General features: G+C 41.6%; 1 protein-coding gene across 1 annotated transcript; it reads right to left on the reverse strand.

Moving 5' to 3' along the window:
* Positions 1 to 4,236: 4,236 nt before the first annotated feature.
* On the reverse strand, positions 4,237 to 9,012 carry LOC120043019 (piggyBac transposable element-derived protein 4-like). The gene is made up of 4 exons (XM_038987752.1): positions 8,784 to 9,012; positions 8,222 to 8,260; positions 7,449 to 7,563; positions 4,237 to 6,617 (listed from the first exon to the last, which is right to left on the reverse strand). Exons 1-4 carry the CDS (start codon positions 8,932 to 8,934, stop codon positions 4,820 to 4,822), a joined length of 2,103 nt encoding a protein of 700 aa, XP_038843680.1. The 5' UTR covers positions 8,935 to 9,012; the 3' UTR covers positions 4,237 to 4,819.
* Positions 9,013 to 15,161: the final 6,149 nt, after the last annotated feature.

Raw genomic sequence — 15,161 nt, forward strand, 5'->3', positions numbered from 1 at the left:
ACCATAGCCGGTTGTGATACAGCCTGGATTCGAACCAGGGTGTCTGTAGTGACACCTCTAGCACTGTGATGCAGTGCCTTAGAACGCTGCGCCTCTCGGGGAAATGTAACTACTCTCAAATTCATAGACAGACCTATAGATGCAAGGAGTGACCATCTATGATACCAACATTATAGTTTATAGTAACCATTATAGTAACCATGTTGAGGCTGTACAGTGTTGATTTACATTGTTTCTAAACATTGGAGTAAAAAAAGCTTATTTGGGGTTCTGATGGGTAAAAACAGTTGAACTAAGCTCATGAGGCATGTGTTATATTCTTCAAGAATCAATGGCTATAAATAAACAATTTAAAAGTTAAAATATGGATGTAGCAACTGCAGATTTCCCCTTTAACACCAAACATCAGTTCAACAACTGCAGAGTTTGTGCCTCTGTTTTTAAGACAGTACTTACGAGTGTTAATCAGGGCACGGCTTTTCAAAACCATTTCACGACAAAGTTCATCATTAGAACCATTGTACAGCGTAAGTTGCCTTTGGGAAACCGGGCCCAGATATCCAGTTTCCTCCTCTTCCTTTTTCGATGTGACAGTCACCTCCTCTTTCACTCCAAAAACTGCATCCTCCTCCTCTTTCACTCTGAACGGGTCTTCCTCTTCTTTCACCTTAACATCTCTCTTTTCTTCTTTAACAGTAACATCCTCCTCTTTATCTTCTTCTTTTACTGTAACATCCTCCTCTCTCTCTTCCTCTTTTACTGTAACATCCTCCTCCTCTTTCACTCTAAACGCGTCTCCCTCTTCTTTCACTGTAACGTCTTTCTCTTCTTTTTTCACCGTAACAGCCTCACCCTCTACTTGTTTTTGTATTGTAACATCCTTCTCGTCCTCCTCCTCTTTCACGAGTCCTTCTTTCTCCGTCCAGCAGACCTCTTCTTTAGCAGGAGAGTAGCTTAGTGAACTCATGGTCGGAGATGTTAGCTATCTAGGCTAATGCTAACTTAACAAGCCAGCTAGCAGACTAATAACACCACCGTAAATATGACATTAAAGCGGATAACTAACTAGACGACAGAAGTGGGTTTAAAACACATTAGCTAATATACACTAAATAGCTTTATTGGTTCATCTATTTTGTCTAGCAACCTACCGAGGTGTCTGACTAATTCTTGCTGCTGTTGAAAGAAGCGTTCCGTCCACTAGAATACACGTCACACTAACAGCGTGGCCTTACATTTCACATCGCCATCTGCTGATTGGAGGGCAAAATATCACAGTAAAACAGTGTATGATGACTATAACATTTGTTGTCACCTTCAATTGTTGCACATTTTCTCATAAAAAGTATATTTTAACACTCTGTCTGTTCAGGCAAATTTGCCGAACTCCTAAACTTGGAACCAATCAGAGGTCCCGTACATACCCCTCGTGATGTAGGCAGCCAATGGCCTGCTTTTATCTACGATGTAACTACAGCCTCTTGTAAAAACGTGAGCTGCTGTCTGATGAAGAGAAACAGATATATCTAGTTCCCAAAGACTGAAATTAGATAAATATATGTTTTAGAGTGCAAATGTTCAGCTGCAATAAGAATTATCTGGATAGTATGAAGAGGGAACTCCACCATTTATCCAATGTATTGAAAGCTAGCCAATTTTCATCTTTTTTGGGGAAAAATGTTATTGTTCTTTTAAAACAGCTCATATATTTTTGCACATCATTTTATACACAGAAAAACGGCATTAAAACATAAAACAGTGTTATTACATTTGTTAAAAAGTACATGTTTTAAAAACAATAGAAACAACCATAAATAAAAGTAAATTTTCCTTGTAAAAAAAACATCAAATTCTGTAAAAGCCATTTAACATGTGTACAAATGATTTAACAAGGTAAAACATGTTTAAGACATGAAAACTATGTTAAAAAGTCTTTTTTTTTTCAGGCTGTCTTTGGTCCTTTGTACAGGAACGGGGTGAGTCCTTATCAAAGTAGCCTCCTTCGAATCAATTACCGTCCTGTCCATCGGGGCCCAGAGGAGATCCCTCCCCTAGGAGCATCGCCCTAGGCGCCGCACCGCTGTCAGGTCCATGGCCGCCGGGGCCATGGGTGTTGTGGGGGACCCTTCGCCTGGGGTCGAGGCCCCCTTTCTTCTGTACCACCCCAGGGCTTCCGTGGCTACCATGGGCACTGCCTGGTCTCTACTCGTTCTGCTACCTACCACAGTGCTTCCTTCAGACACATGAGGGTGGGCCAGAGGTGAAGGCCTTCGGTGGAATAGGCCTTCGATCCACCCCATACAGCACGAGCTGGGGCATTAGGTCCTCCCCTGCTGGCAGACACGGGGAGATCAGGGGGCCTGCTTCCTTCCACAGGTCCCTGGCGGCTCTGCACACCCAAAGCAAGTGGCCCACCGACTCATCTTGGCCGCAGCCTGGTCGGGGGCACGCGGGTGTCCTCGCCATGCCTCGGGAATGCATAACGGCCCTGACCGGGAGGATCTCATGGGCGAACATCCAGGACAGGTCCCAGTGCCAGTTCAGCAGAGCAGGATGGGCCACGTTGCACCAAACCATTGTGGGCTCGCCAAACCGTTGAAAGCCAGCCAATGTTACAGTTTGAATAGCCAGTTACTGTAAATGTCCATTTGTGTTTCATTAGCTACCTATCCATGTCAGTTAATTGTATTTTTGAATCATGTTTTGGCCTGATTATATGTCTCATTTCAAGTATCGAGCTGCAGGCTTAAAGAAACATTCCAATCATGTACTTTGCACAGAAACCCAAATAAAAACATGTATATAGAAAGAAGTGTTTGTGTAATGTATCCTAGAATGGAGGTTTAAAGACGACAGCTGCATATCAGCCAATACATATAGCATAGCTAACACATATAGCATAGCTAACACATATAGCATAGCTAACACACATAGCTAAAACATATAGCATAGCTAACACATATAGCATAGCCTACACATATAGCATAGCCTACACATATAGCATAGCTAACACATATAGCATAGCTAACACATATAGCATAGCCTACACATATAGCACACATATAGCATAGCTAACACATATAGCATAGCTAACACATATAGCATAGCCTACACATATAGCATAGCTAACACATATAGCGTAGCCTACACATAGAGCATAGCTAACACATAGAGCATAGCCTACACATAGAGCATAGCCTACACATAGAGCATAGCCTACACATAGAGCATAGCCTACACATAGAGCATAGCCTACACATATAGCATAGCCTACACATATAGCATAGCTAACACAGAGCATAGCCTACACATATAGCATAGCCTACACATATAGCATAGCCTACACATATAGCATAGCTAACACATATAGCATAGCCTACACATATAGCATAGCTAACACATAGAGCATAGCCTACACATATAGCGTAGCCTACACATAGAGCATAGCCTACACATAAAGCATAGCCTACACATAGAGCATAGCCTACACATATAGCATAGCCTACACACACAGCGTAGCCTACACATATAGCATACCTTGCAGTACAATATTCTCTAAAAACAGTTGTACAACGGCTCCAAAGTGACGCAGCGGTCTAAGGCACTGCATCTCAGTGCTTGAGGCGTCACTACAGACACCCTGGTTTGAATCCAGGTTGTATCACAACGGGCTGTGATTGGGAGTCCCATAGGGCTCCGCACAATTGGCCCAGCGTCGTCCTTTAAATAAAGGTAAAAAAAATATATATATATATATATGAAGTGCAATAAGAGTTTGATGTCTAAACCAGATGAGTTCTCAAATAGCAGCTGACCAGTACCATGGTGGGCATGCATAATGTTGGACGGCCAGTACCACGGTGGGCATGCATAATGTTGGACGGCCAGTCCTAAATCCAGCAGACTGTAAACTGAAAACAGCTGCTCTGTGGAATCCGGTCCTAAAGCAAACCGTTGACACTTGTTGTATCACATTGCAATGATAAAACTGGGGTGGACGAAAGTGCAAGAATTCAGAATGTGAGAGGACTCCCAATCACAGCCGGATGTGATGCAGCCTGGATTCGAACCAGGGACTGCGGTGTCGCCTCTTGCACTGAGATACAGTGTCTTAGACCACTGTGATACAGCCTGGATTCGAACCAGGGTCTGTAGTACCTTAGACCGCTGTGCCACTCAGGAGCCAATAGATCTAAAATAAGATAAAACAAACAGAAATTTTTTCTTCTATTTTTATTTGATCATCGTTGAAATGCAAAGGCCTTTACATTGAGACAGGAAGTTGAAATGCAAAAGAAAAGGCCTTTACATTGAGACAGGAAGCTGAAAGGATCATTTAGCTGTTGTCCACCACATGGCAGCAAAGTGTCAGACTGATACGTTGAAGAATGACAGCACTACATCATATTTAGTATGAAGTTCTCCCAGGTGTCCCTCATGAGTTTGCCCAAAACTTAATGACTATAGAGAACATACTAAAATGCTATGGCAATAAAAAAATGTAAGTTGACACATACCTCTAGGAATGTCATTCATAATGGATCTTTAGCTTCCCTACGTAAAAGGTACTAACATAAGACGAGAACGCTGATCCAACACAGAAGTGAACTATTTAAGATAAGGGCCAAGTTAGCAGCCAACACTGATCTAATGTCATAAATGCACCACAAACCACACACAAAGTGAGAAGGGGGGGGAAAAAAACTATTTACAATTTGATTTTTTGTTTTTTTAAACCACAGTCCTCTACACCAGATTGTGCTGCTGATGCCAAGTCCCATAGCAGTCTCTTTCTGCTGTGAAGCAGAGGGTAACACCTCTACACCAGATTGTGCTGCTGATGCCAAGTCCCATAGCAGTCTCTCTCTGCTGTGAAGCAGAGGGTAACAGAACAAGTAGAGCAGGTGATGGAAGATTTCTTGTGACACAGAACACAACGACGCCTCCCTGCTGTGCTCTTTTTACCCAGAGGCACATTCAGGTCTGCAGTGATGTATTTTTGCAGGTGAACACCACTGGCGACAGGAGTAGAGGGGACAGATGTAGAGCGGACAGAAGGTGCTGCAGTGGACTTTGTGCCGTAGCCAGCAAGCTCCTGGATGAGCAGCTCTCTGAAGGCTAGCTGTGTCATGGGAGTCTGTCCACAGCTCTTAGCCATTTCCTTATGAAGGACGAATGCATTCACCACAGCAATGTCAATGAAGTGATAGAACAATGTCCTGTACCATTTCATTGTCTTGTGGAGAACATTGTTGTAGCCTATCAGAGCGTCTGACAGATCCACACCTCCCATGATCTTGTTGTAATCCTTTACAGCAGCAGGAATGGGGACATCTTTAGTGGTCCATGCCCCATTAGCGTCCTTCACACGCTTGACAACGTGATCGCCACTGTACGATTTGTGGATACTGGAGCACATGACCACCTGTCTGGTATCCATCCACTTTACAAAGAGCAGGTCATCTTTACGAATCCATCGCATGGTACCCCTATCAGCCCTCTTTGGCATGTCGTTTACTTTTGTTTTGGGAAAACCCACTCTGTTGGGACAAATGGTGCCACAAGCCCACACATTCAGCTTCCTCAGGTCTGTGAACAGGGTAGGGCTTGTGTAGAAGTTGTCCACAAACAGTTTGTAGCCCATCCCCAGCAGTTGAAAATCCAATAATTCCATAACTGCATCATAACTAAGTCCCTTACCGGTGTCTGGGATGGATTTCCCCTCGTAAACAAACAAATTCCAAGTGTAGGCACACACAGAATCGGCCAAAACAAACAGTTTGTAAGCCCATTTTGTTTGCTTGTTACGCGTATATTGTTTGAGGCCATTTGTATCCTTTGAGGCTTCCATCCTCTCATCTATGGACACGTTCTGGTTGGGCTGAAAATGGGTCTTGCAGGCCTCAACCATGCTGGGGTAGAGAGGTTTGATTTTGCAGAGCCTATCAAAGCTTGATGTGCCTCTCTTCTTGTCATTGTCGTCGTCAACTTGTGGGTCACTGATATGAAGTGCCCGTGAGATAGTCAGAAACCTGTTAGATGACATGACAGTGGTGGGGAAAGGCAGTTGGTAGAGTGTTGAGCTTCTCCAGTAGTCCTTCAGGTTATTCAACTTCATGAGCCCCATGTAAATAACCAGTGAGATGTAACAGTACAGGTCTTGGATGGAAATGGGCTTCCATGCCTCTTTCTTGCCTACTTGTTTCTTAGCCCCATACTTGTTGGTGTTAGACACCAGCGAATCAAGAACTGACAAGGAGAAAAACATCTGGAAAAGATGAAGGGGGCTGTAATTTGCAGTCATGTCCAGCTGAGGTCCTGGCTGCCTTCTCGGTCTAAATGTTGGTAGAAGTGGCTCCACGTCATCCTCTAGCACAGTGTGCCAGCGGTCCTCTGCCTCGGTGGTAGTTGCCGCTGGCTCACCGGCCCTTCTCCGCTTCTGGGCTGACTTCTTCACACCTCTAGATGGCCGGGCCAGGGTGGGTGTGGAGCCAGAGGCAGCAGCAGCAGGGGTCATACTGGAGGAACCAGTTCCTACGTTTGAATGAGTAGGGGATGGAGGACTGTGGTCTCTTTGGAGTGGCACCCAGAGGTCATCAGAGTCAGAGTCTCTACCACTATTGAGGATTAAAACACATTCAGTTAGATCTCAAGTTTACTGTTATTTTATTTAACCTTTATTTTAGTAGAGGTGAGCCCTGCATCAATACATTACGGGTGAGCCCTGCATCAATACATTACGGGTGAGCACTGCATCAATACATTACGGGTGAGCCCTGCATCAATACATTACGGGTGAGCCCTGCATCAATACATTACGGGTGAGCCCTGCATCAATACATTACGGGTGAGCCCTGCATCAATACATTACGGGTGGAACACAATCACTATAATGAAATATGTTGACCAATAAGACATTAAGAAAGCCACAGTATGTCATAGCCAACATAACATACAATGTAGTAGCATAGCCTATGTGTCTACCTCAACAGGGTTGAACAGGGTACACCTGTTAATTGAAATGCATTCCAGGTGACTACCTCATGAAGCTGGTTGAGAGAATGCCAAGAGTGTGCAAAGCTCTCATCAAGGCAAAGGGTGGCTACTTTGAAGAATCTCAAATATAAAATATATTTTGATTTGATTAACACTTCTTTGGTTACTACATGATTCCATATGTGTTATTTCATAGTTTTGATGTCTTCACTATTATTCTACAATGTAGAAAATAGTAAAAAATAAAGAAAAACCCTGGAATGAGTAGGTGTGTCCAAACTTTGATTGTACTGTGTGTTATATATATATATATATACACTATTTAAAAAATAACTAATAATATACACATACACATATATATATTTAAAAAATCCAAGAAAAATCTCTCAAATGAATACGCAACCATTTAAACAACTGCATTAGCATGAGAAACAAAAACCTATTTTACTTACTGATCTAAAAGTGGATCTTTTCCTTCCAAAAACATTTCTTCCGCGCTGGAATCAAAACTCTGGTCACTCACAGAGTCCTCATCCATTCCTTCTGTGTCACTCTCCCGGTCAATTTCTGCAATAATATCATCAAAATGTTTATACTTGGACTTTGATTTAGCTTTTCCACTCTTAGTAGCCATGTTTAACTTTTTCAGTTTTGAGAAAAGTTTGTAGAAGAGAAGGAACTGCTGCGTAACGTAACGTAAACTACAGTGTGTCCTGTTTCCTTTCACCAGAGAATGAACTCTGTTGTGCACAGCTCTAGCATGATGGCTGTTTGTCCTACAAACGGCGTTCACATACTGCTGGAAAGCCCAGCTCATTGGCTATCTAGCTAGTTATATTTCAAAAGGATAGGTGGTCATTGGACCAGGACACTGTCAATCAAGTGAACACCGCTCGTCTCATTGGTGCTTAATGATGGCTGACCTTCATGGTATAATTGACGTGTTGCCTAGCCAATACATAATGTAGAATGATGAAACAAGTTTGGTTGCCTTCTAGAGAATCTGGGGATTGCACAGGAACCGAACTTGACCGGGTTAAACAACATTTTGCCGATTTAGATTTCATAAATTGTTTTGTTGCAAGTTCAAAGAGTCGGAATTCATGCAAAACACTGTATATAACATGGATCGGGGTAGGATATAAACATGGATTTTATCAAACAAAACTACTGGGATCCTCAGGATGACAAATCAGAGCAAGATTACTGTAAGTACATTATTTACCATCAGAGCAGCAACTGTCCAAATTTAGAGACACTGATCCTGTAGAAGTAAACAAAAAAAAAGCCACATCAACCAATCTGCAGTTCAAACAATAACAAAGCTGAAATTCCACCACTGTTTTGGTAATAAGATGATGGATGGGGCTGGAGAAATGTAACTACTCTCAAATTCATAGACAGACCTATGGATGAAAGGACTGACCATCCATGATATCAACATTATAGTTTTAACCATGTTGAGGCTATACAGTGTTGGTTTACATTTACATTGTTTCTAAACCTTATTTGAGTAAAAAAAGCTTATTTTGGATTCTGGTAGTTGAACTAAGCTCATGATACATGTGTTATAGGCATGTGTTATATTTACGCAATAAGGCACGAGGGGGTGTGGTATATGGCCAATATACCACGGCTAATGGCTGTTCTTAGGCACGACGCATCGCGGACACAGCCCGTAGCCGTGGTATATTGGCCATTTACTACAAACCCCCGAGGTGCCTTATTGCTATTATAAACTGGTTACCAACGTAGTTAGATCAGTAAAAAAATATGTTTTGGCATACCCGTGGCTTCAGCCTCTACTTGTTTTTGTACAGTGACATCCTCCTCTTCTTCCTTCTCCTCTTTTACGACAACGTTCAGCCACAGACCCTCTTTCTCCGTCCAGCAGACCCCCTCTGCTTTAGCAGGAGGTGAGTAGCTTAGCGAGCTCATTGTCGCGGACGTTAGCTAGCTAGGCTAGTGCTAACTTAACCAGCCAGCTAGATGACCAATAACAACACCGTAAATGGGATAACTAACAAAACGACAGAAGTGTGTTTAAAACACAGTGGCAAATATACACGAAAGCGTCTAAAGAGCTTTATTGGTTCGTCTATTTTGGCTAGCAAGCTACGGAGGTGGCTGACTGACTGTTGCTGCTGTTGAAAGAAGCGTTCCGTCCACTAGATTATACGTCACACTAACATCACTGCCTTAAAGTCTCAGACCGCCATCTGCTGACTGGAGTGGGTAACGCAGTTGAGAGAAAATAATATTTAAATTTTCAGACAAGTTAACGTTTAGGAAGCATTAATTTTTACACACCAATGTAACAACATTGTGGTTAAAGACTTAGTAACGTAAGTTGCAGTCACGATCTGGTTACCCATATGTACAAAAGTACAAATGTTTTTGCGTTATTACAACCTATTTCCGGCTATCTTCTAAATTACCCACAATGCAATATTTTGCACCGTCATATTGATCTACTCTGTACTACGGAGTTCGTGTGCTAGATTGTCCATTATATATAATCTATATATACTTGTGTTCCCTTATGTACTTTCTGTATTGATTTGTTGTTAATAAAAATTAAAAAAAATAGAAAAAAAATGAAAATAAAAAAAGTTCGTGTGCTTCATGTTGGTTTGTTTATAATATTGAGAACGTTCTATTGAAACTCTGCTTTTCATCGACAGCTTTTCTTAAGGATAATTTTTACTCCACACATATATTATATATGAAATAATCGGGACATATTGTATGAAAATACTTCTTTGTTTTTAGAATATTGTTTCCTAAATAATATCCTATTGGTGAGCCAACTGGTACATTTTACTCCGCACATATATTATATATGAAATAATAGGGACATGTTGTATGAAAATACTTCTTTGTTTTTATAATATTGGTTCCTAAATAATATCCTATTGGTGAGACAACTGGTAAATGCAGAGGGTCTTTTACTTCATTATAAGGAATTCTGATCACTTCACAAGGTCTCTGTAACACCTAAACAGGTTACAATCATTTTAGATGCCATTCCCTCAGGCGTTGCTTTATTATTCAGGAACGTGTCAAGACCCTCAGAACATACCTACGATTACCCCTGTTGACTCATCAGTAGGAAAGATTTGTTTCTCTTTTAGTCCATTCAACAACAATAGATCAATAGGAACCTTGTTTCAACAGGATGTTGTGTCTATACCTCATGTCATGTTGGTCCATTCAACAACAATAGATCAATAGGAACCTTGTTTCAACAGGATGTTGTGTCTATTCCTCATGTCATGTTGGTCCATTCAACAACAATAGATCAATACCTCATGTCATGTTGGTCCATTCAACAACAATAGATCAATACCTCATGTCATGTTGGTCCATTCAACAACAATATATCTATACCTCATGTCATGTTGGTCCATTCAACAACAATAGATCAATACCTCATGTCATGTTGGTCCATTCAACAACAATATATCTATACCTCATGTCATGTTGGTCCATTCAACAACAATATATCTATACCTCATGTCATGTTGGTCCATTCAACAACAATATATCTATACCTCATGTCATGTTGGTCCATTCAACAACAATAGATCAATAGGAGCCTTGTTTCAACAGGATGTTGTATCTATTCCTCATGTCATGTTGGTCCATTCAACAACAATAGATCTATATGAACCTTCTTTCAACAGGATGTTGTGTCTATACCTCATGTCATGCATTATTGGAATGGTTTTATTGATAACATCTGTTGGAAAAAAGTTTTGATGTTGCCACAAAATTCTCTTTTAGTCCATTCAACAACAATAGAACGATGCATGCCTTGTTTCAACAGAATGTTGTGTCTATACCTCATGTCATGTTGGTCCATTCAACAACAATATATCTATACCTCATGTCATGTTGGTCCATTCAACAACAATATATCTATACCTCATGTCATGTTGGTCCATTCAACAACAATATATCTATACCTCATGTCATGTTGGTCCATTCAACAACAATAGATCAATAGGAGCCTTGTTTCAACAGGATGTTGTATCTATACCTTATTGGAATGGTTTCATTGATAACATCTGTTGGGAAAAGGTTTGAATGTTGCCACACACAAACCAACTTATTAACAAAATTAAGGAAGTTTATTTAAAAATTATTCGTAAATATTATCCTGCCAACCACTATATGAAGTAAAAAAAAAAAAAAAAACATAATTTCAAATTGTACCTTTTGTAATGACCACCCAGAAACAGTGATGCATCTTTTTTGCTTTTTTGGCATTGTATTCATGTCAGGAATCTGTGGCAAGACACCAGTAGATGTATAATTGACAGTGGTGGGAAAAGTACTCAATTGTCATACTTGAGTAAAAGTAAAGATACCTTAATAGAAAAAGTAAAAGTCACCCAGTAAAATACTACTTGAGGAAAAGTCTAAAAGTATTTGGTTTTAAATATACTTAAGTATCTAAAGTAAAAGTATAAACCATTTCAAATTCCTTATATTAAGCAAACCAGACTGCACAAATATTTAAAATGTTTTTCTTTACGGATAGCCAGGGGCACGCTCCCACACTCAGAAATAACTTTCAAATTAAGCATTTGTGTTTAGTGAGTCCGCCAGATCAGAGGCAGTAGGGACGACCAGGGATGTTCTCTGTTTAGTGAGTCCGCCAGATCAGAGACAGTAGGGACGACCAGGGATGTTCTCTGTTTAGTGAGCCCGCCAGATCAGAGACAGTAGGGACGACCAGGGATGTTCTCTGTTTAGTGAGTCCGCCAGATCAGAGGCAGTAGGGACGACCAGGGATGTTCTCTGTTTAGTGAGTCCGCCAGATCAGAGGCAGTAGGGACGACCAGGGATGTTCTCTGTTTAGTGAGTCCGCCAGATCAGAGACAGTAGGGACGACCAGGGATGTTCTCTGTTTAGTGAGCCCGCCAGATCAGAGGCAGTAGGGACGACCAGGGATGTTCTCTGTTTAGTGAGTCCGCCAGATCAGAGGCAGTAGGGACGACCAGGGATGTTCTCTGTTTAGTGAGCCCGCCAGATCAGAGGCAGTAGGGACGACCAGGGATGTTCTCTGTTTAGTGAGTCCGCCAGATCAGAGGCAGTAGGGACGACCAGGGATGTTCTCTTGATACGTGTGTGAATTGGACCATTTTCCTGTCAAAATCTATGCAGTAAAAAGTACACAATTTTCTTTAGGAATGAAGTGAAGTAAAAGTTGTCTAAAATATAAAGTACAGATACCCCAAAAAACGACTTAAGTAGTACTTTACATAATAATTGAACACATTTATGAAGATTTTACACTATTATGGAGAGATTTACTGCTTGGATTCTTTACTTACGATAGAAATAAGTTGAAACAATTTTATGTAATTAATTCAATTATTATTTTGGGCAAATTTCATATTCACAAATGTAAATTTACAAACAAAACACCACATTTTATTACGTTACAAAAATACATTGAACTACACTGCTCAAAAAAATAAAGGGAACACTTAAACAACACAATGTAACTCCAAGTCAATCACACTTCTGTGAAATCAAACTGTCCACTTAGGAAGCAACACTGATTGACAATACATTTCACATGCTGTTGTGCAAATGGAATAGACAAAAGGTGGAAATTATAGGCAATTAGCAAGACACCCCCAATAAAGGTGTGATTCTGCAGGTGGTGACCACAGACCCCTTCTCAGTTCCTATGCTTCCTGGCTGATGTTTTGGTCACTTTTGAATGCTGGCGGTGGTTTCACTCTAGTGGTAGCATGAGACGTAGTCTACAACCCACACAAGTGGCTCAGGTAGTGCAGCTCATCCAGGATGGCACATCAATGCGAGCTGTGGCAAGAAGGTTTGCTGTGTCTGTCAGCGTAATGTCCAGAGCATGGAGGCGCTACCAGGAGACAGGCCAGTACATCAGGAGACGTGGAGGAGGCCGTAGGAGGGCAACAACCCAGCAGCAGGACCGCTACCTCTGCCTTTGTGCAATGAGGAGCACTGCCAGAGCCCTGCAAAATGACCTCCAGCAGTCCCTTCAGTTTCCCTTAAGTCCTGTTAGTGTGGCTGCTCAGCCTGCCTAAATTATCCCTCACCCATCATAGCCCTGCCATTCCCAACCAATCAGAGCGCTTCGAAATGTGCTTCTGGACACTGCACCCGCCCACTCAGGTCAGAGTGTTATCATCTGGACACTGCACCCGCCCACTCAGGTCAGAGTGTTATCATCTGGACACTGCACCCGCCCACTCAGGTCAGAGTGTTGTCATCTGGACACCGCCCACTCAGGTCAGAGTGTTATCATCTGGACACTGCACCCGCCCACTCAGGTCAGAGTGTTATCATCTGGACACTGCACCCGCCCACTCAGGTCAGAGTGTTATCGTCTGGACACTGCACCCGCCCACTCAGGTCAGAGTGTTATCGTCTGGACACTGCACCCGCCCACTCAGGTCAGAGTGTCATCGTCTGAAGGGAGAAGACGTCTGTTTCTGATGACTTTTTATTGTCGACTGTAACACAAATGTCTGAATGTTGTCAGTCCATCGAAATGTAAGTTGCAGGGGGGGTTTGTCGGTGGTTTTACAGTTGAAGTCGGAAGTTTACATACACCTTCGCCAAATACATTTAAACTCTGTTTTTCACAATTCCTGACATGTAATCATCGTACAAATTCCCTGTCTTAGGTCAGTTAGGAATCACCACTTTATTTTAAGAATGTGTAATGTCAGAATAATAGTAGAGAGAATGATTTATTTCAGCTTTTATTTATTTCATCACATTCCCAGTGGGTCAGAAGTTTACATACACTCAATTAGTATTTGGTAGCATTGCCTTTAAATTGTTTAACTTCGGTCAAACGTTTCAGGTAGCTTTTCACAAGTTTCCCACAATAAGTTGGGTGGATTTTGGCCCATTCCTCCTGACAGAGTTGGTGTAACTGAGTCAGGTTTGTAGGCCTCCTTGCTCGCACATGCTTTTTTTAGTTCTGCCGACAAATTTTCTATAGGATTGAGGTCAGGGCTTTGTGATGGCCACTCCAATACCTTGACTTTGTTGTCCTTAAGCCATTTTGCCACACCCTTGGAAGTATGCTTGAGGTCATTGTCCATTTGGAAGACCCATTTGCAACCAAGCTTTAACCTCCTGACTAATGTCAAGAGATGTTGCTTCAATATATCCACATAATTTCCCTCCTCATGATGCCATCTATTTTGTGAAGTGCACCAGTCCCTCCTGCAGCAAAGCACCCTCACAACATGATGCTGCCACCCCCGTGCTTCATGATTGGGATGGTGTTCTTTGGCTTGCAAGCCTCCCCCTTTTCCCTCCAAACATAACGACACTCATACTCATTCAAGGGTATTTCTTTATTTTTACTATTTTCTACATTGTAATAGTGAAGACATCAAAATGATGAAATCACACATATGGAATCATGTAGTAACCAAAAAATTGAAACAATCAAAATATATTTTATATTCTTCAAAGTAGCCTTGATGACAGCTTTGCACACTCTTGGCATTCAATTCATGAAAAACAACAATGTAAGGTTAGAGTTAGCAGTATGGTTAAGGTTAGGGTTATTTAGGCATTAGGGTTAGCAGTATGGTTAAGGTAAGGGTTAGGCATTAGGGTTAGCAGTATGGTTAAGGTAAGGGTTAGGCATTAGGGTTAGCAGTATGGTTAAGGTAAGGGTTAGGCATTAGGGTTAGCAGTATGGTTAAGGTAAGGGTTAGCAGTATGGTTAAGGTAAGGGTTAGGCATTAGGGTTAGCAGTATGGTTAAGGTAAGGGTTAGGCATTAGGGTTAGCAGTATGGTTAAGGTAAGGCATTAGGGTTAGTAGTATGGTTAAGGTAAGGGTTAGGCATTAGGGTTAGTAGTATGGTTAAGGTAAGGGTTAGGCATTAGTGTTAGCAGTGTGGTTAAAGTAAGGGTTAGGCATTAGGGTTAGCAGTATGGTTGAGGTTAGGTTTAGGCATTAGGGTTAGTAGTATGTTTAAGGTTAGGTTTAGGCATTAGGGTTAGTAGTATGGTTAAGGTAAGGGTTAGGCATTAGGGTTAGTAGTATGTTTAAGGTTAGGTTTAGGCATTAGGGTTAGCAGTATGGTTAAGGTAAGGGTTAGGCATTAGGGTTAGCAGTATGGTTAAGGTAAGGGTTAGG

The sequence above is a fragment of the Salvelinus namaycush genome, unplaced genomic scaffold, assembly GCF_016432855.1.
Source record: "Salvelinus namaycush isolate Seneca unplaced genomic scaffold, SaNama_1.0 Scaffold84, whole genome shotgun sequence".
NCBI classification, from domain to species: domain Eukaryota; kingdom Metazoa; phylum Chordata; class Actinopteri; order Salmoniformes; family Salmonidae; genus Salvelinus; species Salvelinus namaycush.